This window comes from Halichoerus grypus, chromosome 1, assembly GCF_964656455.1.
Source record: "Halichoerus grypus chromosome 1, mHalGry1.hap1.1, whole genome shotgun sequence".
NCBI classification, from domain to species: Eukaryota; Metazoa; Chordata; class Mammalia; order Carnivora; family Phocidae; genus Halichoerus; species Halichoerus grypus.
The window spans coordinates 73,689,510-73,715,822 of record NC_135712.1 but is presented as its reverse complement, the minus strand read 5'-3'; the positions used below and the strand labels follow the sequence as shown (position 1 = coordinate 73,715,822).

The 26,313-nt window shown below is 43.0% G+C and overlaps 1 protein-coding gene across 4 annotated transcripts in view; it reads right to left on the bottom strand.

Moving 5' to 3' along the window:
- MB21D2 (Mab-21 domain containing 2) overlaps nt 1-26,313 on the bottom strand; it is a 114,226-nt gene that overhangs the window by 72,780 nt on the left and 15,133 nt on the right. Inside the window, exon 1 of one of the 4 annotated variants that reach the window (XM_036102389.2) lies at nt 12,194-12,272. The exons of the other annotated variants lie outside the window; for them this stretch is intronic. Within the exon in view, the coding sequence (XP_035958282.1) occupies nt 12,194-12,257 (64 nt within the window). The 5' untranslated portion in view covers nt 12,258-12,272. Of the gene's footprint in view, nt 1-12,193; nt 12,273-26,313 lie in introns of those variants that run through there. 4 annotated transcript variants of the gene reach the window in all.

Below are 26,313 nucleotides of genomic sequence, written 5' to 3'. Positions count from 1 at the left end.
AACGCATATTCTGCTGAAGCAAGTTTGTTGGGTCTTCTGACACTTTTCAATGCCCAACTGCCAGCTAACAGAAGAAGGGCTGTCACCGGTCCTTGCTGTCTGCCATGCCAGGCCAGTCATCAGTAGCAAAGAAAGAAGTCATCTAATGGGGACTGATGATGGGGGAACCTATGGGCAAAATTTTTCAACACACCAGGGCTCCGTTTCTCTGGTGTTTAAAATAAAAAGATGGGACTGAGCTATTTCTAGGGAAGGAAAGATCCTAACGTCCCTAGGATTTGGTGGCCGCAGCTTTTCCATGCTACGGCAGTGGCCACATAGAGTGATGAAAAACTGAGGTAGCCAAGCAGATTGGCATTGGTGGCTAGCTAAGCAAACTACCATGGAAAGCACAGTGGGAAATGGGGCCAATGAAATGTGAGTTTGGGGACCAGGCTACTAACCAAAAATGAGTCCATCAAATAAAACACTAAAGGATTCAGTAGGCCGCAGACTAGTTGCTAAAATAAACATGCTGTATTTAGTAATGAAATAAAGGAGGAGGAATAATATGGCGGGACTGGGTGGTGGAGGAGACAGGCGTGGTGCATGAAACAATCCAGAATCTAAAAAGCTGGCTCCAGCTGAGGTCTGAGGCTCTGACTATCCTGTCTCCCCATCACCAGAACGAAGCCCAAGCACAACCATCTAGAATCACACAGTCGTGGCTGACCCTACCCACGCTCGAATCGCAGTTGAGTTTCGGGCTGTGCCAAAGGAGACTGAAGACTGCCAATTACCCTGATGAGACCTTTGCTCTGCAAAGCCCTTATCCCCAACAGCCCTTGACCTCAGCTTGCATCAGGGCTGTGGCCAGTTCCACAGGAAGCAGCTGCACCTGCTGCCATCAATGAGCCCATTCCAGTCCGCACAGGCCAAAGCCGACAACCCGCCACTAACATCATGAATAATGGAGAAGACCCCTGCTCTCTGGGCAGCCACCAGCATGCTCTACAATCGCTGAACTGAGCCAGGGAAGGGAACTGAGCAGCAGGAAACAAGGCAGCCGCAGCCTTCACATTATATTAGAGGCATGTGGAGCAATTCCCAGAGGAAAATAAATTGTACAGCAATCGTACTTGGATGGATGATGCTTAACTGGAGCTAGGGCCTGCCATTTATCAGAATGGCTCGCTGAAGAAGGCTAATAATCATCATCATGAAATAAATTACACAACCAAATAGCGATGATCTTGGTCCAGGACTGCTTAGACACACAGTGATCCCTAAACCATGTATTCAAGGCTGCCCCTCACTCTTAGTGCACAGAGAGAACCTCCCTAACATGAGTCAGGAAATCTGGGTCTGAATCCCAACTCCATTCCCCAGCTGAGTCTTTCTGGTTAATGACATCCTCTGACTCTCAGCTTCTCATCTGTAAAACGGGTAAATAAACTAGAACATTTAAAGCATCGTGAGCACAGTGAGTAAGTGCACCAGATCATCTGGGCATTTCGGTCATGCTACCCTGGTACTTAAAAATGCAAACCCATACTGAAACAGATAGCCACTCATCACATGACCTGTTTAAGGCAAAAATATATCCAAACTGAGAATGGTCTTCTGTGGCTACTGTAACTCTATACTGCTGTCCTCCCAGTCAGTGTGGCCTGATGTTATCTCCATCCTCAGAGCGAAAGTTTGGTACAACTGCTCAACCACACACTGCTTGGGTATTGTCAGGAACATCTCTTAGCTGTAAGGTGGGGATAAAGATGTCTGCTCTGCCAAGTTCAGAGGTTATGATGAGGCCATCTGTGGAGATGATGCAAGTGAAAGTTTCGTATTGTAAAGCTTCACTTCACATGGACCATGAGCATGTTCATGAAGCCAGGGGCTGAGCCAGTCACTTGCACACACAATCCCCCTTGTGCCAACAGTCACCTGGCATGAAAAGTTGCCACTATGTGCAGATTGAAGATATCCAAGCTTATTGGGAAAGGAAGGATACTAACTGGTTAAAAATGATAGTTATCTACAAGTTGATAGTACCTACCAAATACAGGTTACTAATGTCAACAAAACTTGACTACTGTAAAGGACACATTTCATTTTTGTCAACAAATCTTTCTTGAGCATGCACTGTCTGCCGGGCACTGAGCAGGAAGCATGGCATACGGCAGTGAACAAGGACGATACAGAATCGCTCCTCACGGGCACTATCTTCTATGGAGAAGGACTGACATTTTATAAGGGATAAGTACAGGTACAGATGGGAGCACAATGAACAAACCTACCAGCCTCACCTATGGGATGAAGAGTAAGGAGGGGGAGAGGCCAGAGAAAGTATGTTCCAAGGTCTCAAGTCCAGAGTGAGTGAGTCAGGATAAAGGACCTCAAAGAAACCCAGAGTGGAGAGAGCAAACAGTGTGGAAGAAGATGAGGCTCAGGAGGTGGGCAGGTGACCAGGGATGACTTTTAATCTGACGATAATGGGAACCACAGGAAAGCTTCAAGCAGGAGTGACAGGATGGGGACAAAAGTGTTTTGTCAATTAAGGAGACTCTCTACTTCAATAACTAGAAATACCTTTGGTACTGAACAGAGATATAGGATGCTGAGGTATAAAGAAAAATAATCAAACACTGTGATAGATAAAGGTAGAGCTGACTTAATCCTGTGACATTTCCTAGACATTTCACTTTTTTTTTTTTAAATAATCATGATCCAAGTTTGTCCCTCATAAAACTGAGGTATGGAAATAATTCTTGCCTAGCTTCCTGACTGTTTAGATTTAGACAAAGGAAAACAATTCACTCATTTATTAGCTAATAAATGGATAAAGTCCCACCTGTTTCCAAAAAGGATTTGAGGTAGTTTACAATATGAGATCAAGAGAGACAAACAAACCAAAAGATATCCCAAAGTCAAGGGGAGGTCACTGTTGGCCTTCTGTCTTATGGGGGGGGGGGGGCTCAGGATCAAAAGTGGCCACGCTCTGACTTTATGACTGAAAATTTCAATACTGAGAAAGAATTATGGGTAATGGGATGGCTTAAATTAAGAAGCAGAATCAGTTTCCAGGTTTTCTCTAGGCTCATCTCTGGACAAGCCTCTCTGCCTCCTAGCAGTAAAGACCCTACACCGTGTCTTTGAAAACGGGAGCCAAAGCCAAGGTTTCATTCATCCAAAGACACAGAGAAACACACACACACACACACACACACAGAGTTACACACACACACACACACACACACACACACACACACACAGAGTTACAGCCATAAAGATGCCACTGGATTCTGACCTCTCTTCCCTTTTCCCTTACGAGGTTCAGCATAAGCTCCCCAAAGCCAACAGTTCCCCAAATTGGCGATGCTCAGCAAAGCACCCAATGCGAAATTCACAAGTTTAGAAGACACACAACCCAAGTAAGCATGCCCCCCACCCCTTGTCCTATACATCCCTCAGGGAGGGAAGTGCTTGGGTGCTTCAATCTGGCAGCTCTCCAAAATGAAACCCCTCGGCCCCATCAGCCTCGTGCCTCTTCCCTGTGAGCCCACCTCTGCCGCTCTGACCTGCTCCTGCTCTTCACTCTCTGGAGGCAGAAGACCCCCCTAGTACATTGCATCCCTTCTCTTCAGCATTGAGCACAGCACCCACCTAACACACTGAAGGTATCTGTACAATGTTCACTTCCAAAATGTCTCTTCCTTTGGTCCTTTAGGTGAACAGGTGTTTTATAGTCCCTAGCACTGGGGCACTGCATCACCCTGGTGTGACTGTCCCCATATGAAAGCCACCTCCATTTACCCTAATTTGGGTGTGCCGCCCATTTCCTCCTGAGACCCTGACTGACACAATGAGGAAAAAATAAGCGGGTAGTTATATTACGTCTACAACATCAAAGTAACATGATTATTAAATCAACTGCAATTGTTTTTCTATTAGGTCTTACTTGTTACCTGTGAGTATGTCACCCACCCAACCATTCCTCTATTTTCCAAATGTTAGCTTCATAAGGACAGACACTACACTACCATAACCCCAAATACCATGCATCTAGAAGATACTTAGATGTTTGCCAAATGGATGAATGAATTGAACAAACGAGCAAACAATATGGCAAAATATTTGGAGGGAGAAAACAGTTAGAGAAATGAATGTAAATTAGAATTACCATATGGATGTGGAGAGATAGTAAAAGAATATAAAGCCTGAATTTCGTTGTTGTTGTTATGAAAAGACTGTGGGCGGATTTTTAATTTTTAATTTTTCATTAAATTTGCTGTGTTTATATAGCAATAATACTTCAAAAAGAAAATATTTTTGTGCCACTGAAATCTGGAATGAAAATGGAAATGGAGAAGCTATGCATTTATATATTTTATGAGTACACAAATGGAATACCACAATAAACTTTTGAGAGAGACAACCAAATGATTAAACATTAAGGTTGACTTTCCCTCTGTACATAGCTATTAAAGAGTAATTAAGACTTTCCACTGTGTTAAGCAACTACTTGCCTAACAAAGTTGCCATAATTGTGTTAAGACAGGGCAGATGGAATCAAATGAGATGCAAATGGGGCATAGTCCCCACGTGGATTTATGGCCCACATTTTTACTATCAACAGTATCTTCTCAAGCAAGGGACAACATGGTTACATAAACATATCTCTACATGTTTTCCAGAGGCTACTGAGCCAACAACTGGAGCGGAAATACACGTAGACAAATGCTGGAGACTTAGCTTCTGGACCTGGATTAACCAGCAAGTAGCTGTGTGACCCTAAGCAGGTTGCTCCACCTTTCTGGACTCTCCTCATGAGTAAAATTACAGTTCTGACATGCTGCCCCCACTACCACCAGGGCCAGGCCATATCGTTTCCTGGATGTTCCCCAGGGACTGCCACCTCAACAGGACCAGTGGCAAGCTCTCTGTTTCACCCTGAAACGTGTCTCCTTTTGCTTTCTGTACCCTTCTGTGAATGGCTCCAGGATGCGGTCTTGTGCCCAAGACAGCAACCTAGCCATCACCTTAGATTTCTGCCTCTCCTTTACCACCCACATCGACAACGTGCATCTGAGCAAGAGTACCTTCTAATTATTTCTGGAACCTGCCCTGTTTTCTCTGTTAACTGCTGCTCCTACTCCAGTTCAGGCTCCCATCAGCTCTCTCCTAGACTACTGCAACACAATCCTCACTAGTCGGCCTTCGTTTAGTCTATCGGGCCCCTGCCCAGCATAGTGCCACAGTGTTCCTCCCCAAGTGGGTTTCATGCCCCTGCTTAAAGCCCATCAATAACGACTGCGTTCTCTTGAGGATAATGCCCTACAGTAAGGCTGGTGCAAAAGGCTCTTCATTCTTTAGCCTCTGTTTACCCTTCAGCCTTGCCTCTGGCCACTTCCTCCCATTCGCTCCAACTGTCACTCACACTAAGCTACTCTGGCTCCCGGAAGGGCCATGTTTTCCTTGGGCTCAGTGGCCTTTGAAGAATTTGCCCTCTGGTTAAAATGCTCTTCCTTTCCCCTTCTTTCTTCCTCCTTGGTCTGCTTCTCCCTACTGGCCCTTCAGGCTCCAGCTGTCTCCAGAAACTCTCTTAGGGCACCGACCTGGGGTAGGTGCTCCCCTGTACGTGTTCTCACAGCACCTGATATTTCCTATTCAGAATTTTAACAGTCTGTTTTCTGAGGGAAGCCTGACGGCAGTGGCTTGCTCGGCATTTATTTCTGGGATCTAGAACAATCTCTGCCCACAATAATTAATATACGTTTGTGGATGAATGCAAGAAAGAGAAAGAGAGAAGGAAGGAAGAAGGGAAGAATGAAAACCCACCTTTTTTTTTTTTTTTTTTTTAAGCAAGCTCAATGCCATGTACTACACAAGATGTGTGTTAGGACCCCGAGGATTCCACAAAGGCCTTAGCTGCACACTTGTATCTTCTTAGTTTTAAGAAGATACAAGTATCTTCCATATATATACACACATCTTGTATATATATGTTATATATATATATATATATATATATAGTTTTAAGAAGATACAAGTATCTTCCATATATATGGAAGATACTTGTATCTATATATGGATATATATGGAATGTATATATATGTATGTATGTATGTATATATATGGAATATACTTGGATATATCTTCCATATCTATTATTTTGTTTTTAAACTGTATTACCCTCAAATCATTCCAGATGATTCCAAGCTCATCTTTAAAAGAGCACCCATAAAAACATACATCATAACTGAAAAAAATCGGACAACCATCCTGAGTATTCAGAACCATTTCAAACTGGTTACCTCCACCAAACAGGTCATGCATGCCCTTTCCCAATATCCGAAACTTAATTCACATGATTCCCACTTCCCTACTCTAAGCTCTGCCCATTTCAAATATAAACTGATCCATGAAACTTCCCTGGCCACCCGTGTCAAAGCTGCTCAAGGTAGGGTTAATCTCGCTGACCTCCCACAAAGCTTCATACAGACATGATCCCATGGTCTACCCTGTTCATCTGTAATGACTCAAATATACACTGTTGACCTGTACTTCTATATTGTACATATATATTTTATAACTATCCGTACTCAAATGTCCGCTCAAAGAATCTAGTTCAAACTCCTAACCAATGCATCTTAATTAACAAGAATAAGTAACAACTCAGTGATACCAGGCTACTTAGATGTGGAGCCTGAGGGTCTAGTAAGTTCACAGGCAAGTATTCCAAACAGATACATGTTTTGCACGTCTTTCTCTCCAGAAGTTTCCATGTCCAAATTTGGATGAGTATTTTATTCTCAAAACTTGGAAGGGCCAAAGATACCAGTTGTTGGGAATTTGCAGTTCCCAAATAAATCACAACCTTCCTTTCACACAAACCTATTGCTGAAAAAGGAGGAGGGGCGCCTGGGTGGCTCAGTCGTTAAGTGTCTGCCTTCAGCTCAGGTCATGATCCCAGGGTCCTGGGATCGAGCCCCGCATCCGGCTCCCTGCTTCGCGGGAAGCCTGCTTCTCCCTCTCCCACTCCCCCTGCTTGTGTTCCCTCTCTCGCTGTCTTTCTCTCTGTCAAATAAATTAAAAAAAAAAATCTTTAAAAAAAGAAAAAGAAAAAGAAAAAGGAGAAAACAAACAAACAAACACTGGGAGAGAGCTTGAGGGTAGGAAGAAGACATGAGATAGGTAGGCACCGTCCCTAACAAAAATTTGTCTTCAAGCAGTCCCTCCCCTTCTTCCCACCTCCCAGCACCCAAAATGAAGAGTGAACTAAATGATTTCAAATGGCTTTTTGACTCCGTAGTGTATTATCTACTTACGAGTTTTCTTCCACCAGGCAAATTCAAAAGCATGACTAAGTTATTAAAAAGGTGGACACAGATGAGTGGCTTTATAGACCTTTTCCCCCCACAGAGAAAATTGGACAAGAAATAAAAAGCTTAAGTTCTTTGATATCGGGTCTTTACTTATTGCCGTCTATAGAATAAAGATTTATTCAGCAGCATCTTCTGGTCTAGTTTGCCCTTTCATGAAAAACTAACCTTTTTTTTATAGCTTTAAAAAGCATCCATTAAGTCAAGTGAGGCTTTTGAATTTCTGCATTTATATGAACTATGACTTGCAGACCTTACTGTGAGAATCCCAATTCCTCTCGACAGTCCCAGCTAACATACGTGCTGATCACATGGGGGGCATGTGGTGCTTAACAGCAGGAACCCCGGTGTCAGCAAAATTCTAAAGGAGCACCTCCACCCCCACCCCAGAAAAAGACAGAAAGAGGTGCTAAAGAAGCAATGGCCAAACCTTCTGCAGGTTTTCCTTATCTCCCTAAAATACACACGGATTCTGAAATGCACACAGCAGGTGCCGGCTAAGGCTAGAGGTTAAGGGCAAAATACACTCAGTCTTGGGGATTAGGAGCGGAGATCAACAACGACTCTCTCAGAGAGGGGAGATTCTGAGGGGGTGCAGAGCACACATGGCTCTCCTTAAGCCAGATTCCACCAGCACAAACAGCCTTGAAATAAAGGTCTCCACAGGGACCTTGAGAAGAGAGAGAGGCAGGGCCCATCGGTGCCCTCAGTACTGACCAAGGTGACACAGCATTTGAGCACACGTGATAACTGGAACAAACCTCTTTAGGCCTCAAAAAGGCACTCTCTGCTTCCTTCACCTTCCATCACTGTATTTCTTTCCAGCTGATTCGTGAGATTATAAGTTCTGCTGGAAATAAAACAGTGATTGGAGAGGTTGTGCAAATAGGGATCTTCCAGAGAGGACACCATTCATCCTGCAGCAGGTCTGAAGTGGGGAGAACCAAAATAGGGGGTATCTATTGGAGGCAAAAAAAAATCTTCATCAACTCTTAGGCAGGAGCTTTCAATGGTTCCAGAGAAATTTCTCCCAAAGCAGATAAATCTTCAACTGATTAATATCATAAACAACTAAAATAGATTTTTTATTGTAGAGAATACCATTAGCAAGAAAGTCTTTTGAACTTTCCTTAAAACCACAGAGCAGTCAGCTTTAGCACCTGCGCAGGGCGCAATTCTTCCAACCCCACACCTCTGATGCGGGGTAGCGAAGAAGAGTATGAGCTCACTCTGAGAAGAGGGATGGATCAGGGCATCCTGAGCTCCCTAGGATTCCACTGCTCCCAGGAGCATAGCCCGGGAGCAACTGTGTTAGGAGCTCCTGCCGCACCCGTGGCTATTGAGCCACTTCCCAAACAGCAACAAGATCCACTGCAGCAGGCTGAGTTCTCCAGAAGCAGAAGCTAAGATGGAGTTTGGAGATCAAGGTATTTGTTAAGGATCAACCCTTGCAAAGGGAGGAAGAGGAAGCAGATTGGGCAGAGGCAGACTGGGCAACCAGCTTATCAGCAGGGCCTTCTGGTATCCAGGGAGACTTCATAGCCCGTAGTGCCAGATGTCATCAGATGTCACCAGATGCAGATGCCCCAGGGAGGGCATGGCCTAGGGCGAGCAGGTCTGTGCAGCCACAGGCAAGGGGGTGGGGTGGGGGGGAACTCTCATGGAGCTGAGAGCTAGCACAAGGCTGTCTGCACGCTGCCCTCCCCCCAGCTGTCAGCAAGCCCTTCCCTCAAAGGGAACCTGTGCGGTGCATCTCTGCAGTGAGCCCACCCGCCGCTTCCGAAGACATAACCTGTCTTTCCAATTATGATTAAATAAGAATAGTAAACGTTTAAGTTCTACTCCTAGAGATATATTAATACAAGTAAATTACAATCCAAGAGGAAAATACTTCCATGTGTAATTAAAAGAAGTTGAGTATCATTTTTCAAGTTAAAGAAAATCAACTGCAAGAAAATGATGCTCTTCCCATTTACTGAAAATTATAAAGATATATACATCTATATCTAAATGCAAATATAGATATAGATGTAAATACTGGGAGGATTGCCTGGAAGGATGTTCCCAAAAATGTTCAGTAAAATTGTCTCTGGAGGGAATGATTTTGGAGGATTTTTGCTTTCTTCTTAATATCTTGAAGTATTAATTGAATTTTCTTTAACAAGTATCTAGCATCGGGGCGCCTGGGTGGCTCAGTCAGTTAAGCATCTGACTCTTGGTTTCGGCTCAGGTCGTGATCTCAGGATGGTGAAGATCAAGCCTCCTTTTGGGCTCCAAGCTCAGTGCAGAGTTTGAGATTCTCTCCCTCCCCTTTGCCCCTCCTCTCTCTCTCTCTCTCTCAAATAAAGTCTTAAAAAAAACACAAGCATCTAGCATCTATCTTTGTAAACAGACACAAAGATGTAAACTCAAAAGAAAAGCATCCTCTCTGGAGGACTTCTAAATGCCACCAATAAATCCAGGTCAGAACCACTATTATAGAAGGAACCCAAAACTAAACAAAAGCTTCAGATCTAGTAGTGACTCATCATGAGAACAAAGGTTAATTAATATCCGGCTTCTCTGTTCTTATTTCCCCATGTTAGCTGGGAAAGGGGCAAGCCAGAAAGATCTCTAAGGCTCCTTGCAGCTCCATCTTTTATGGTTCTAAGACAAATGTCAGCCATGCCCCCCCCCCACTGTTTTTTGAAAGGAAGAATTAAATTAAACTGGCAAACACCCCCAATACCCTAAATAAATATATATATATTTGCTGTAAGAAAACTGTACTGACAGCCATGAAATTTGATCCATCAGTTACCAAAACCCTTCTGGGAAAAAGCAGCCTCTCTGGCAGGTCCTTGCTGCTCCAGAAGTTGCTTAAATTTATGTCACAAACTGGTCTAACCAGTTAAAAGCACATCTATACCTGGGGAGGCGAACAGAGAGAGGCCTCTGGAGAGATCTGGCAGGGTAGGCTATAGGGAGCCCTTCACGTCAGAAGGCAAAAATCTTGATTCTGTGAAATTTTATCACTAGAAAGGTATAAATGCCACATCAACAAAAAGAAGTGGCATGGATATTTGTCTGCTCTTATCCCAAAAAGTCCTGGCTCTGGTTGTTATTCTCAGTGATATTTGCATTTTATCCTAGTCTTGTAAGCACTGAGCACCCAAAAAAAGATGATTCCCATTGCTTCCCCCACAATAAAACTGATTCCTGAAAAGAACTCCCTGCCTCCCTTTTAGGATGTGAATGGAACAGCCTCTGAGCTCCACGAGAGCAAGGACCATCTGACTCATTCAGTTATAGATCTCACAGTGCCTACGTACTACTTGCACAAAACGGATATTCAATAATTATTAAACAAAAGAAGAAATGAAGGAATGCACACACTCCTTGGCTAAGCACAACCACAGTGAGGACATTAGAAAACACGATGCAGGGGCGCCTGGGTGGCTCAGTCGTTAAGCGTCTGCCTTCAGCTCAGGTCATGATCTCAGGGTTCTGGGATCGAGCCCCACATCGGGCTCCCCGCTCCGCGGGAAGCCTGCTTCTCCATCTGCCACTCCCCCTGCTTGTGTTCCCTCTCTCGCTGTGTCTCTCTCTGTCAAATAAATACATAAAAAATCTTTAAAAATTAAAAAAAATTAAAAAAAAAAAATAGAAAACACGATGCAATGCTTGGAAATAAGGTAAAAGAAAGGCGGTATGTACTTTCGATGCCATACTAGAGTATCATCTGACGGGCACACTCAAGGATTATTTTATTCTCTAGGAACTGCACCTGTGTTTGATTTGCCTCGATATGGGTTCAGACTTTGTGAAGTTACAGGTGAACTTGTAGATTTTTTTTCCATTATAGAGCCATATGACTTCTGATTGGTAGAAATGAGAGCCCCAAATGTTACTGTTTTATTGCCCTGCAGGGTACTAACCAGTTTCATATCTAACCTAGCAATCTTACTTCAGTAGTCCTCAGGGCCTCTAACTACACAGTTCCTCAAAGGCTCTTTGAACCAGCTTTAACTTCCTGTCGGTTCCCTCATTCGTGAGTTAAATATTTCTTTGACATGTACTCATTTACATCTGTATGAGAGTCATGTTTGTAACTTTAACAGAAATTATACATTGACAAGAGAAATACAGGAGAAAAGATCTAGTTTCTAGCCCAGCATGGAAGTAAAACATGTATGTCAACATTTATATTTTAGGTTAGAAAGAGTAGTAGAGGATACACATATAAAGAGATGCCAAAGTGCGGGAAACTATAGACTGCTTCTAGTTTAGTTCACAGCTAGAGTTGGTATTTATTGTCAATGATGTAAATTTTTAACCATTCCCTAAAAGGGGGGAAAGGAAGCAATCCATTAGAAGTTACTTAAAACACAGCACAGTAGTTGTACCTCTGCTACAGTTCAGTGCGGAGAGTCCGCAGACTGAAATCTCAGTCCCGGGGATGCTACTGTAATTCTAGGAAAGTCACTTCTCTGAAGGCCAGCTCCAGCTACGAAATTATATGACCATTAAATAGTTTCCAGACTCGAAAGAGTTAAATTCACCTCTATTCCAGGTACCTCCATTCTCCATTAGAGGCACATCTTTAAAGGAGACCCAGATAGGAAAGTTCCATTTGCTTAAAAAAAAAAAAAAGTCAGTTCTAGTAATTTCTCAGGCTTGGTCTGTTTGCAGGGTTGTGTCTGGGCATCTGGGACATCTTGTCACGGCAAAGGAGCTAGCCAGGACTCAAAACCACTTTGATTCACAGGGACAGTTTCACACACAGGAAAAGCCAGGCCCAAAGTCCTTGATATTGGAACATATCATATATATCAAATGAGACATCCCCTTACCTTTCAAAGTGGGTGTCTGGTGTCCATGCAATGATGTTAACACGGAATTGCACTGCATTTCCATAGTTGCTACTGTTTATATTTTAAACCAGTCATCCCCCTAACGTCTCCACCTTTCAAACACAGTCATTCTGCAATTTTGCACTCACCCTCTCTCCCTATTCTAAACTATCTGTGACTGAAAATGAAAGTGAAAGACCACAGTTCTAGGAGGTCCAGGGAAGTAGGGGTATACGGGTATGTTTCAAAACCAGCGACTGTTCCGTCCCGACCAAAGTCAAACAAAAATTCTGAGGTTGCTTCAAGAATCTCTCAGCACGAGGATCTATGTGCACAATTCCCCCCTCCCGTGACTCTGAGGGAGCCAGCACCCACCGTAGCTCCCTACACAGAAGAGGCGCTCAGTAAGTATCTGACGAACACCTGAATGAGAGGACAAACCCATGAATCACTGAGAGAAAAGGACAGAGTATTGTTCCCACTCTAAGAGGGCAGACCTGATACAAAATGATTTAGCGTTGTCCAAGAGCCAGGAAGCAATTCTTCTGCTACATCTGGCACGATTCAGACCCTTAAAAGATAATTATATATGTTTCTGGAAGATTAGAGATATTTGGGAGTTGAGATAAGAGCAATAAATATGATTAAGGGGACAAAAATCGGCCTGTGAGGGAAATAAAATCACAGTAGCAAGGGTTACATCAGACTAGAGGCAGGCCTCCGGGTTGTCTTCAGGTACTGGATGTGACTACACTTGTAGGCTCCATTTAATTACTAACAATGAAACATCCGCAACTAAGGGAGCTTCATGCTAGACAACCTGAAGAAACAGCACATTATTTAAGCTCTTGGCGTGACATATTCCATCATTCCTGTCAATGGGGCTTAATTAACATGTCTGCTCCCCGCCCCCAGCACATCTACCTTGGTGTAAAAGCCCAGATCTTCCCCATTGCCAGAAAGAACACCCCCGGTGAGTGAGTGGTTTCCATTCTACACTCATGAATAAATATCAAATGTGTGCCCTTTATCATACCCTCCAGGCAGGATTATTATAATGAGACCACTGAGCAGTGGGCTCCACCTGCAAGCAGGAAAACCCGGATGTAAGGAAAAGGTCATTCAAAACCAACAGTCCTCCCAGAAGCCCCTTTCTCACTGATCTTTGAAACCACCAGCTGTCTCCCGGGACTCCAGAGTCCTGCTGTCTACAGATAGGACAGCGGCAAAGGGGAGTGAGGGCAAAGTGCAGGCTTTGTGGCCGTAAGACGCTTTCGAGGCTACACAGCCACGGTGGAGCTGCTACTCTGCCACCTCAAATCTTCTTCGGAAGCAGCAGAGCTCTACATTCCAATGTAATCAACAGTGGCTCTGGCCCACTGTTACAACGCCTCCGTCCTTCACCAGAATCCACACAGATGAAACAGGCAGGGCACGGAAGACGAGGTGAAATTTTCAACGACCCCATACACTTCCCAAGTGGCTCTTCCTAATTTTTTTTTTGACCTCTTTACCACCACCAGGAACCCCACCAGTTAAATCATTTTTATAATTTTTGTACCCAGCATCAAATTCTTCTCAGCTTCAAATTTTTGTGATGAGCTGCGAGTATAAATAAAACATACTTACTAACGTCTTTGAGTGCTTGAGTCCACAAAATATTTACACATAAACTGGCCAGCTTTTAAAATGTCTTTCTTTTGCCATTATTTCCAGACATACATAACAAATAATGCCACGAATACCCATCAGGCAGCTTTTGCAAATCTTGACATTCCACCATACCTCCTTCAGATTTTTGGATGATAAAAAAACTATAGATACAGTTATTCCATGTTACTCCGCTGTTCACTGAGGGAGGGGATTGCTATCCTTAAATGTGCAGGTGTCATTCTGAAGCATGTTTTCATGCTTTTACTACATATGTGTAATCATAAACAATTTCTAGTATTGTTTTTTGTTTAACATTAAATAAATGGTGTTATGTTGTACAAATCATTCTGCAACCTGCTTTTCTAAACTGTTTTTGAGAATTATCCACACAGGAAATAAGACTCTAGTTCATTCATTCTAATGGCTATATGGTATTCCAATTTAATTCCATTTTCATAAAAATCTTGTGCCTGAAAATAAGGAAAGAGTAAATATTTTGCCCGATTCTAAGAAGCAATGAGTGACTCAGACTTTGTTCTTCTTAATCAAAAGTCTATGCTCTTTTTAACTGTAAAACTCTTGATTTCTGAAAACAGAATATTGGAAATTACAAAATCTTCATACAGAATCCTGGCTACTGGGTGGGAAAGAACAAGCCCCATTCTCACCACTGTCTCTAGATTCTTCAGTGAACAAACAAGGCCACCAACTTCACAGAGAGAAGATGAGGAACTGAATGCCTTGATTTCTTTAAGCTAAATAAACTAGTGTGGGGAATTTGAACACTAATTGGGGATTGGATGCTGTTAAGAAATTAATGTAACTTTTTTTGAGGTGTGATGGTACTGTGGTTATGTTAAGAAGGAAAAAGATAGAGCCTGGTGATGGGTATTAAAGAGGGCATGTACTGAATGGAGCACTGGGTGTTATACGCAAACAATGAATCATGGAACACTACATCAAAAACTAATGATGTTATGTATGGTGATTAACATAACATGATAAAATAAAATTTAAAAAAAAAGAAGGAAAAAGATATTTAATGTTTATAGAGTTTCAGTTTTGCAAGATGAAAAGAGTTCTCGAGCTTGGTTGCACAAAAATGTGAATGTACTTAACACCATTGAACCGTGCACTTCAAAATGTTAAGACAGTTAAGTTTTATGTTATGTATATTTTACCATAAATTTTAAAAAGGGAAGAAGAAATATTTGGGGATAAATTATATGGCTGTGATTTGTTTTAAAATAATCCAGGGTGAGGTGGGGTGGAGTGAGGTTGAGAAAAAAATTAGTTGGGTTGATAGCCGTTCAAGGTAGGTGACAGGTAAATAGGGGTTCATTTTACTAGTCTCCCTACTTCTATATATCTGAGGTGCTCCAAAATAAAAAGTCTTAAATGAAGGTTTAGCCCAACCAAAACACATTTCCTTTCATTAACAAGTTGTTTTACTTTTAAGTAGAAACAAAAAAAGCAACATATTTTTCAAGTGCTAACAGTTCTGAGACTTGCTTCACCTGCTGTGGTTCTAGAATGAACAGTGCTTCTCAAACTTGAATGTGCATACCATTTGCCCCAGGACCTTGTTAAAATGCGTGTTCTGTTCAGCAGGCCCGGGGCAGGGCCTGAAATGCTGCATTTCTCACAAGCTCTCAGTGGGTCATGCATTGAGGAGCGAGGCAAAGGTGGACTTCCCCCGCAGCAAGCAATAATTTGCAAGGGGAGAGGCCAGCTAAGCTTTCTTGATACTGCTCCTCTGGGGACTAGAAGGGCACCAACACTGCCGTGTTCTGGAGAGAGGTCTCCCCACCCCTGTGTACCCCAGCACCAGGCGTCGCTGTTCATTCAGTGGTAACCACAAAAACAGGACAGTACAAAAACAGAAGAATCCCAGCAATCAGGTTGGTTTTTTTCAGGGCCAGCCCTGGACATCTAAACTCATTAAATAACAGTGAAAGATTACTGCCCTGATGGATTTGTTCCTGAATCTTTAAGTAATGACTAAACCAAACACACACACACACACACTCACACACACACACACACACAAAACCCAACCATGTCTAGATGTCAAAGTTCAGAAGCCAAGGCAAGACTTGGGAATCATTAACAAACTGTTAAGAAGGTTAAGAATGCAAAATAATATCTTGGAAACTCTAGTAATTTCCATCTGATAAAGAAATAAAATCCATTTAAGCATGAACATTCCTAAACAACCATCAAATCTCTGAAGAACAACATCAACAACAAAATTTCTACTCATAAAAAATCTTGTCCACAAAATACAATTAGTTCCTCTAATGTTTTATGGTCATCGGGTGAACGTGACCAAAGTCTTCCGTCCTCAGAGACTGCTCTATTATCTGTTAGACTAGGCAGATTATATTTGAGGATTCCCTCCTTCAGCCAGTATGATACATGATTAAGCCATTCCCGTATGATCATACAGTTCCCATTTGTTGAGAGCTTGCTAAGTGCCAGGCAAGCACTAAGCAGTTTATATGAATTACTTCACTTAAAATGCTTTGTCTTCACTCATTGTCTTTTGAAATCTAATTATAAAAGCTTCTAAATCCCTCCCCTCTTTGCAAATACATTTCCTAAAGTAGTAATTCTTGCTTCCCTCAGCAAGGAGTGATATAAAGGAGAAGGCACTAAGCCCTCTGCCCTGTGAACTCCAGGTCCAAGCTCTCCAAAGTCTAGAGGAACAGCTCAGACCATGCCTCTCCCTCATCGTTCGCTCAGGCAGGACAGGGACCAGCTACAGGGAAGGGTACGGAAAAACCCACACAGTCCCGCCTTCCACAAACGGGACTGTATAGTCCAGTGGAAAAATTAACAGCAGAAAAATTAAAATATAATTTGTTTATCTGCTCAAACACAAACACACACACACACACACACACACACACACACACACACTCCATTCAGAGTAGGCAGAATCCTGACAAAAGGATTAAGGAGGTCTTCACTAAGATGGTTCTCAGGCTGGGCCTTAAAATACTGGTGTGTAGAATACATGAAGAAGGAAAAATACAAATGAAGCCACGGAAGCATGTGAGAACCGAAACCAGTGAGTACCTTGGAATGGCTGGAATGCAGAGGCCTGGGCGGCTGAAGCTCCCTGGAGAAGAAATTCAATGAATTGGCTATTCCATGCGGTTTCTTGGCTCTGAATCTCTCATTTCACACTTGATACCTAATTTTTAGTTAACATGTGTTATTCTTTTTCAAAGTTTGTGCCTAGTCCCAGAAACATTTCATTGAGACAACAACCTGCAGGGAAACTACAAGACCCCTGCCCAGGCCAGGCCTGATCTGGCCCTACAGTGGATGACAGGATGATAAAACCAACAAACAAACAAAAAACATCTAAAAACAGTTTCTAGAGTCTTGTTCCAGGGTGGCTCAAGACCAAGCCCAAACTGTTACCCCCAAAATGAAGAAAGAAACAAAAAACTATGTACCCAGACTACCAGAACTTCAAAAGTATTTTGTGGATTATTTGCAAAATGTACAACGTGACAGGGCACCTGGGTGGCTCAGTGAGTTAAGCATCTGCCTTCAGCTCAGGTCATGATCCCAGGGTCCTGGGATTGAGCCCCGCATTGGGCTCCTTGCTCAGAGGGGCGTCTGCTTCTCCCTCTCCTTCTACCCCTCTCCCAGCTTGTTCTCTCTCTCAAATGAATAAATAAAAATCTAAAAAAATAAAATGTACAACGTGACAGTAAAACATTATGGTAAAAGTTTTCACCCACACTAAGAAATCACTCTACCATTTGTAAGATTAAATCCAGTCTAAAAACCGCCTCTAAAAAGACATCAGGTCCTGATCACCCACAGCCAGAGAGTCAGTACTAAGTTTCATAAAATAATAAAAATGCTGCTCAGTCAGTAAGAAACCCAAATAATCTAAAGTTTGACTTCAGAAATGTCTTTTCTGTGAAGGGTGGATTTTAAGAAATAAGAAATATCTAACCCGATTTCTGAAACTACAGCTAGTCAGAAAAACATTTCTTTTCACTTTTCTTTATTCCCAGAATACACAAAAACAAGAGCAACCTTTTCTTGACATCCTTTGATGCTTCTGGAAAAACAACTCCTTGGAATAAGTAAAGAATGTTCCTGCCTCCGTCACAGAAGAGGTATGAGGATCAAACATACAAAGGTAGCTTGGTTAATGGTAGAGTAATGTACACACGAGCACAAAGCCTCATCACTGTGTAGTTTATTTTCACAGATCATACTTGCCAAGGGAAATTCCCATCAGAAATAAAAGAATGAAGAATTTTCCTAGTGTTTTCAACTCTCTAGACTTTGGGAAATCGTGATTTGAGTGAACCTTGAAAATTCAAGACACTAGATAAACAAAGAGCTTATACTTGTCCTTTAAAGAAAGCCTGGGTTTTAGAGGGTAGCAGGCTTAGCTTTTAATGCCTAATGGCCTGGCATGACAAAAGGTAAACCTGAGCTTCCTGCATGATGGTTTGGGGTATTGAAAAAGTCTAATGCAGTGTGTTTTGTTAAGCAATAATTAAAAAAAAAAAAAAACTTTACCTATAAAGTTAACAGTTGGCATACCATGCCTCTTCCTGACTGCATGGGTACAAACTCATAAGTTCGGAAAGCCATGAAGCCAAGTGGTTGTGCTATCTTGTAAAAACCTTTGGAACAAGTGAATTTCAGCAAAAATGATATATGCTGTGAGGATATGGCATGAAGTCATAACGGCCACCCTCGCGTCATCCATAGCAGGTGGTTACTGATATAGGATGCATATACCTCTCAGAAGTCCCTAAATATCACGTGTAGGCAGAGCAGTGGAGAGAGCAGAAAGAATGGTGATTTTAAAATATTAATAAAAATTCAAAGGTTGTCTTGAGTGGGGGAAAATGATGGTTGACATGCTCAAAGTTCCTGTATGTTTAGAGATAATTTTCGTTTTTTCTTAACACCTTATCTCAAAGAACAAGACCATCACTCGGTAGAAGATGAAACTAAAGACTTATTGGGCATACAAACCACATCATCTTTTAACTTGCCTAAAGTTCCTCTGGAAGCTTCCTGCTCAAATTAATTCGGTGTACCATTCTATCTCCAATAGGTAGGTAAGGTCCTGCCTTCCTAAACATGCTGTCTTAGCTCACTCCCTAAAAAAGACAACTCAATTTTGGCCATAATAAACACACATGTCCTGCCCCACCACACCCCCACACGGGGAGGGACGAACACCAGCTCTAGACCCATCCACTGCTTTTCACCAGCCATTCCTGTCTCTCTACACTTCCACTGCCTTTCCATGACAATGAGAGTCACTCTTTTTCTTGGGTACCAAGTCCATCTCAGGCATTGTGCTAAGAATGCTTTATACTTCATTTAAGCCTCATAAACTTCCAGTGAACGAGGGTCAAGAGAGTTAAGACTCATGCCAACAATCAGATAGGAAAAGGCAACCCAGGGATTCAGACCAAGGGCTGTCCAACTCCAGGGTCCTTGTTCTTTGCTCTTTCCACATCTCTACATAGCATTAGGAACGAGAAAGTGATGAGCCTGATGGACTAAGAAGGGCCCTTCTAGATCTGACCTGTTATTTCTAATAGTTTAATCTCTAGGTCCAGAATTCCATGCGTCTGAACTCACGTTGCCCCTGCCTAATCATTGGCCTGTAGCACGCTCTGGATGGAGAAAGGCCAGGGATCCGTGCAACAGAGCAGGTCTGTTTGCTTCTGTCCGTCCAGTGGCTCACACACAGCCTGGGGCTCTGTGGCCTCCTGTCACCTGCCGGCCCTCCGGCCCTTTCATCCAAGAACATAGGTCGTCCCCTAGTCCGTGTCTGGGAGAAAGTTTTAGAAAACTGCCTAAACTAAAAATTGCAAACTAACATATGCTGACTCTTTGCTTGATGTTTTATGTACATTAGCTCAGGAAGGTCGCAAAAATCCCCATCTCTACCTACTTATGTATTTATTTATTCACTTACCCAGCATAAATATCGAGCACCTTCTCTGTAACAGGCACCGTCCTGGGCGCCAGGCGATAACATTAGCCACATTTTTATATACCTACAAAAAAGGCTCAGAGAGGGTAAGTGGTTTGTGCAGCAAGGTACAGAGTGGCAGAGAGCAAAGATTTAAATGTCTGTCATAAGCTTGAAATGATGATAAGGTGGTAACACTCCCAAAACATCTCCAATAACTTATTGGCTTAATACTCAATAACATACAAAGTACTTTCCCATACATTATCTCATTTAACTCATCAAGTCTACGATGTGTTTTAAAGAAAATAGTTTCCTCATATTGCCAAATGCTGACTAGTCCAATAAAAGTAATTTTATCAAGAGTAGGTCTAAGTACATCTTTTAGCTTTTGATGAGTCATAAACCTTCAAGCAGAGGGATAGAGCCTTTCCTCCCTTAAATAATAGATTAAGTCTAATATGCCCATCTGCCCAAAAAGTATCATGAAAGCAAGTCAGCTCGCAAAGAGCAAATATTCTATTACCAAACTAAGACTATTTCTTAAGCCACCAACTTTAATTCAATTCAGCATACACTTCCTAAATTTCTTCTGTCTTACGTATACACTCCCAGGTACCCAGTCCGATAGTTACGTGGGGGGTGGAGAAAGGAGACAGGGAGAAAAAAATGGAGGCCCTTCCCAGTCTAGAGGGAGTAGTCTGATGCTGGCAGGTGGATAAGCAAATCCCATACTGACACAGTTTTTCATAAGAAATCCTAAATCTAGATTTTTTTCCCATAGTCACCTTAATTTTTAGATCTAACTCAATTTCGTATTTGTTTTTAAGACAATCAGGGCCAAGTGCGATAGGTCTACCGACCAAATTTAGGCTGCAGACAGACAACATGTAACATCTGGATTAGGAGGGGAAGAGAAGCCTCCGTAAGAGGGAACATTTCCAGATCAGGAAGAGCAAAGCAAAAGGGAGATGTTGCAAATGGACTGTGAGGCGAGGAAGGATGAGAGGAGTTTCCTGCCTGCAGAACATTGTCCAGGGTCTCCTCCACGGGGAGTGTGCCGCCAGACGAGGTTCTGAATGGGCATTACGTAACACGGTGCCTGGCACCGAGGATCCAGTCAATGCTTTTAAGCATGCTTTTATTCCCAGTAGTACAGAAATAGCTCAGATGGGCCTGCCACATTAGCTGTGTAACCTCTGGCAAGCTCTTCACATCCCTGTGCCTCGCTTTCTTCATCTGTAAAATGTGCTGGCAGAGACAGGCTGCAATAAATGTCAGCTGTTATTATTGTTACAGAGGTGGTGGAAGCCTTTCCAAAGTCAAATGTGACAGATGAGAAAAGCTTCCAAAGGTTGTAAACACAAGCCAAAAGTTTTTTTTTTTCTTTTTAAAGATTTTATTTATTTATTTGACAGAGAGAGAGACAGCGAGAGAGGGAACACAAGCAGGGGGAGTGGAAGAGGGAGAAGCCGGCTTCCCGCAGAGCAGGGAGCCCGATGCGGGGCTCGATCCCAGGACCCCGGGATCATGACCTGAGCCGAAGGCAGACGCTTAACGACTGAGCCACCCAGGAGCCCCAACACAAGCCAAAAGTTTAACGAAGTATTTTCAAACAGTTTAATCTGATTTTAGGCACATAATGTAACCCATTACCTCAGAGAGTTTTGGGGGTACATGTACTGTGTACGTGATAATGTGTCCAGCAAATATAACAATTATTAGCCCTAATATTAAGTATAAAATTTCAATTCACAAAACACACATGTAAGACCGCCCAGAAGCACATGAGAAAGTGGAAGCCCCTTGTTGCTCACACTTTAGGAACCGTGCTAGCGGACACCCCCCAACGCTTGGCATTTGTCCGCCCAACATCAGCTTCCAACGTGCTTTCACACCCAACGGGCTCTCTGGTCCTCACGTCCACTGCGAGTTCAGAGAGCCGTGTCCCCCCCACTTAGAAACTGGGTCTCTGAACGCCTAACCCATAGCTCCATGGATCAGCCTCCCCACCTATAGTAAGTAGCACATAAATGCAAGGGAGGAAGGCTTGGAAAAATCTTAAAATCTTAAATTAGAAGGCTGCTGAATTCTTTTTAATTTTCAGTCATTACTTATTAATATGGCCAGTACAGGAAGACTGAGGGCTAGTATTATAGCAAATGAAAAGCAGAAAGTAGCGCTATAATTACCCTAATGTTTCTAAAAGAGTTACACAATGGGCGTAGAATTAGCTACAGAGGGGGGAAAATTGTATCAGACATCTCTGAACCTTTGAAATTGTATTACTTGGAACAGAAATGAGCAGAAAGTATTTAAAGAAGATAAAGATGAAGTCCGCATTTGGTGTCCTACTTAATTTGCACAAAGATACCTGTTTGTCACCTTCAGTGTAAACTGCCCTCTTGGTGCCTTTCCACGCTGCAGTCATGGTGTGTGGAGCCCACAGCCTCCAGCTTTTGTACCACTAATAGCATCAGGGACCAGGTCACCAACCCTTACCAGGGGCCACGCTGCCCTGCAGTTCAGGAAGTCACCCTTCAGGGAGCCACAGGAGGGGATCTGGGCTTCCCCGTGAGTCCTGTGACCTGACGCCACAGCTTCCCCAAATGAGAACAGAAACCGCTCTCCATACATTCCCTGGAGAAATAACTGCCCCCAAACCAACTACCCCGACCAACCTCCACATCTAGCCCAGGAATTTCAAAAGTATTGCTATTTGAGGCAAGTTTTTGGTATCAACGAGAGAGATGGTTCTACTTATGGAATACTAAAATCATAGACTCCGGCAACGCAATTTCCTCATTTATAGATGGGAAAGTGAGTGCTGGAGAGGGGACAGTGACTTACTGAAGACAACACAGTAAGCGGGCGAGCAAGGTCTCAAATGCCTGTGATATCACAGGACAACCCTCCATCTCCCGAAACACCTGGGAAGCATCCTTAGCAACTCCTAGCCTTGCTGAGGCAGGCTCAGCGGCCTCTTCCTCAGGGCCCCGCCCAGGCTCTTCTGTCCCGGACTGGTTTTTGAATAGAGCCTGGTCTCCCCAGCTTTATGCCCAGCCCTCCACCTGGCTCCTGCTGCAGATAAGTACATCTGTCACCTCAGAGATCTCTCCCTCTCGTAACAGCAGAGTGACAAACAGGTAATGGAAGCAGCACGCCCAAGAACATTTAAAAGCCACCAGAGCCTTACAAACTTGTTGCCCACGGCCCATAAAGTTCAGTCTCATTTCTTTTCTGAGGAAGTTACCAGAGCTTCTGCTTCCATCCCTGAAAGCTTCTATTCTTGAAACCAGCGATGAAGCTCCGCCCCTCCATTCCTTAAGAAGCCATCTTCCCTGCCTACCCAGCACCCCACCCCTCCTTCTCCCGCCCTAAGCAACAGGGGTAAGCCTTTTGATAAGGGGTTCAACTAGTGCACAGGGCAGCTGTCCCTCAAGGGAAAGACTGCCTTCCAGCTTTTTCTCACCCAATTACAACACAAAAAGGTAAGATTAATAAGAAAGAAAAACATTGGTAAGAAATCTCCTCTGTCTGAATCGCAGAGAACATTCAGAAGCTCTTCTCAGTCTCTCCAGGATCCTTTTTGGTATCCAACTCATCATCAACTCCAAGTTCACCAACACTCTCCACAAAACGAACCAGTCACCAATTCCTGGAGGCTGGGTGATGGGTAGGTGAGTGGGGGATCTGCTAGGACCTCTCTGCATGGCCCCCACTTCTCAAGAAACCTGGAGGAGCAGGAGTCTCTTCTTAATACCCTAACTTTGGGTCCAGGGCCTACCTCCTTCATTTCACCAGCAAGTGCCCAGCCTCAAGCACCACCCTAAATTCTCAGACGTATTAGTGCAATCTGAAACTCCTATGCAGATTCCTGAGTGTGCATGCTACATTCTCCCACACCTCGGAGCGTATACCCCAGTCAGCTCCAAGTCAGGTCTCCCCGACATTATCTCCCTCTCCCTCTCTTCTGGGTGAAAATTAGTATGGGTTTCAAATTTAAAATCCCCACTTTAATTCAGTTACTTGAATCCAGGCAGCCCATCACTGCGGCAAGGGCGGGGGGGGCCTCTGTTCCCCTCCTGGAAGCCCCGTGCACTGGTTTTACAGAGTGGCTGGAATGAGCATCCTGTTTGGCCAGTCCTGCCCTTTTTTGAAATGACTGGGAAACTATTAAAGTTAGAAAACATTTCTTTTGGTTCTCTGGAAAATCTACTTTGGTTTATTTACAGAACTTTAAAAAAAAAAAAAATCACTAGGAGTTCCATTCTACCTATTCAAGACAATGTGGAGCCCAAATGTTTGCACAAAGAATCACACTAGACCTCTATTCAGACAACTTTATGCTATCTCTTGTTCATAGGCTGACCCACTAATCCTATTTAAAGGAGGGAAAAAAAGGATCTTCAGTGAAAAAATGGATGAGAAGGACAGTTTCATGTACAGGCACACATTTTATTGTGCTCCCCTTTATTGCACTTTGCACATATTGCTTTTTTTTTTTTTAACAAGTTGAAGGTTGGTGACAACCCTGCATTAAGCAAATCCATGGGCGCCAGGTTTCCAACAGCATTGGCTCACTTTGTGTCTCTGTGTCACATTTTGGTAATTCTTGCAGTATTTCAAACTTTTTCCTTATCACTATCTTTGTTACGATGACGTGTGATCAGTTACTTCTACTCGCTGAAAGCTCGGATGATGGGTAGCGTTTTTTAGCAATGAGGTATTTTTTAACTAAGGTGTGTGCACTGTGTTTTTAGAAATAATGCTTAACTGCACACTTGGATGGTAGTATAGTGTAAACATAATTTTATATGCACTGGGAACCCAAAGAATTCATTTAACTTGCTTTACTGTGATACTCACCTTATTACAATAGTCTAGAACTGAACCTGCAATATCCCCAAGGTAGGCCTGCATAAAATTAAAAGATGAAACATGTTCTTTCATCCCTGTTTTATTAACAAAGAAACAGGCTCAGGAAGGACAGTTTGCCCAAGATCACACAGCTATCCTGTAACAGACTGAGGTAGGCCCGACTCCCAAGACAACATTCTTTCTTTCCACCATATCACCCTGCTTCATGTAATCCCAGAGGCTGACACTCCTATTTATTTCCTCTTCTGTGGCACTGATGCCTACCGTCCCTTGAAGATCCAGAAGGACAAAAGCACCGGTATTGCTCCTTTCAAACAGTACAATTTAACACAGAACCACAAATTTTGCCTACAAGGACAATGTCACTGAACACTAAATCCTCCACGCCAGCCTGGTATCCTGTTAGGGTTTGATAGGTATTAGCAACGCCACAGTTGGCTAGTTACTGAGTATCTCAACAGGCAATAATGCAACTACAATTCTTTGCTATTTGGAGTTCAACTTTGAGGTGTCTTGTGTGTCTGCTGGAGCTTACTTATGGCTGCGGGGACCCCCTTTCCTCCCCGCAGGAGCAGAGGACACGGGATGAAAGGAGTAGAGTTGCTCCAGACAGGACAAGAGTAAAAAATGGTTGAACCCACAGCTCCCTTCTAGCATTCCTAAAATGAACATCAAGGTACAACAATAAATGATAGATCCCTCCATGAGAGAGAGACACAAACAAGGAAAGAGAAGATGGGGGAGTTAATAGCAAACATGTCCCATTGTACTAATAGACCACACAACTCTGTGGGGTCCTGGAGGTATTAAGTTGGTGACAAATGACAAAACTGAGTCTTGGAGAGATTGCCTATCTTATTCAAGGTCAGCGCGCTAGTCAGTAACAGCAACAGGACAAGGACCCAGGTTTGCTGACTCCAGGCCCAGGGTTCTTCCTGATCACAAGCCTCTGGACAGATGGTCAGGAGGCCTTCTTCACCTAGGGTTGAAGTCACCAGGTTTCTAGGCCCCATCCTACTCGCCACTCGCTATACAATAGAGAGAAGCGAACACCATGACAAACAGAAGAAAATGTGGCACTTTTAAGGAGGCACTTACTGTTCAGTACCAGGTGATTATGGCCATACAGGAAATACGGCCCAGGCCCTCTAATTTTTCAAGTTGGAAATCTGATTTTGTGAAAAATCTCCCAGCTTTTTAAATGTTTGCTCTAAATTTGTAAAAACACTATGCTGGTCAAATTAAACACATATGCTGAGAAAACTGAGCTCGCTGGTAACCAGTTCTAAATCTGATACAAATGTAAAATAAAGAGTCAGACTGGATGCTAGTTCCTGAGAGATCACAGAAGAATGGAGTTATTGGTGCTATAAATCCATATGCCCACCAAGCATTCACTCTAATGCATACACACTACTATTTTTCAAATACATGCTATTACAAAAAAAACTCAAAATAATTTGCATGGTTAATCTAGATCCATTGTAGCTTTGCATAACTACTCATTTTTCCCCAATGAACTGACAGTAAAAATATAACCACTACCATTTAAACCTTTATAATTTTCTTCACTGGAAAGAAAAAAAGACCCTTATGTTTCGAAAAAGTT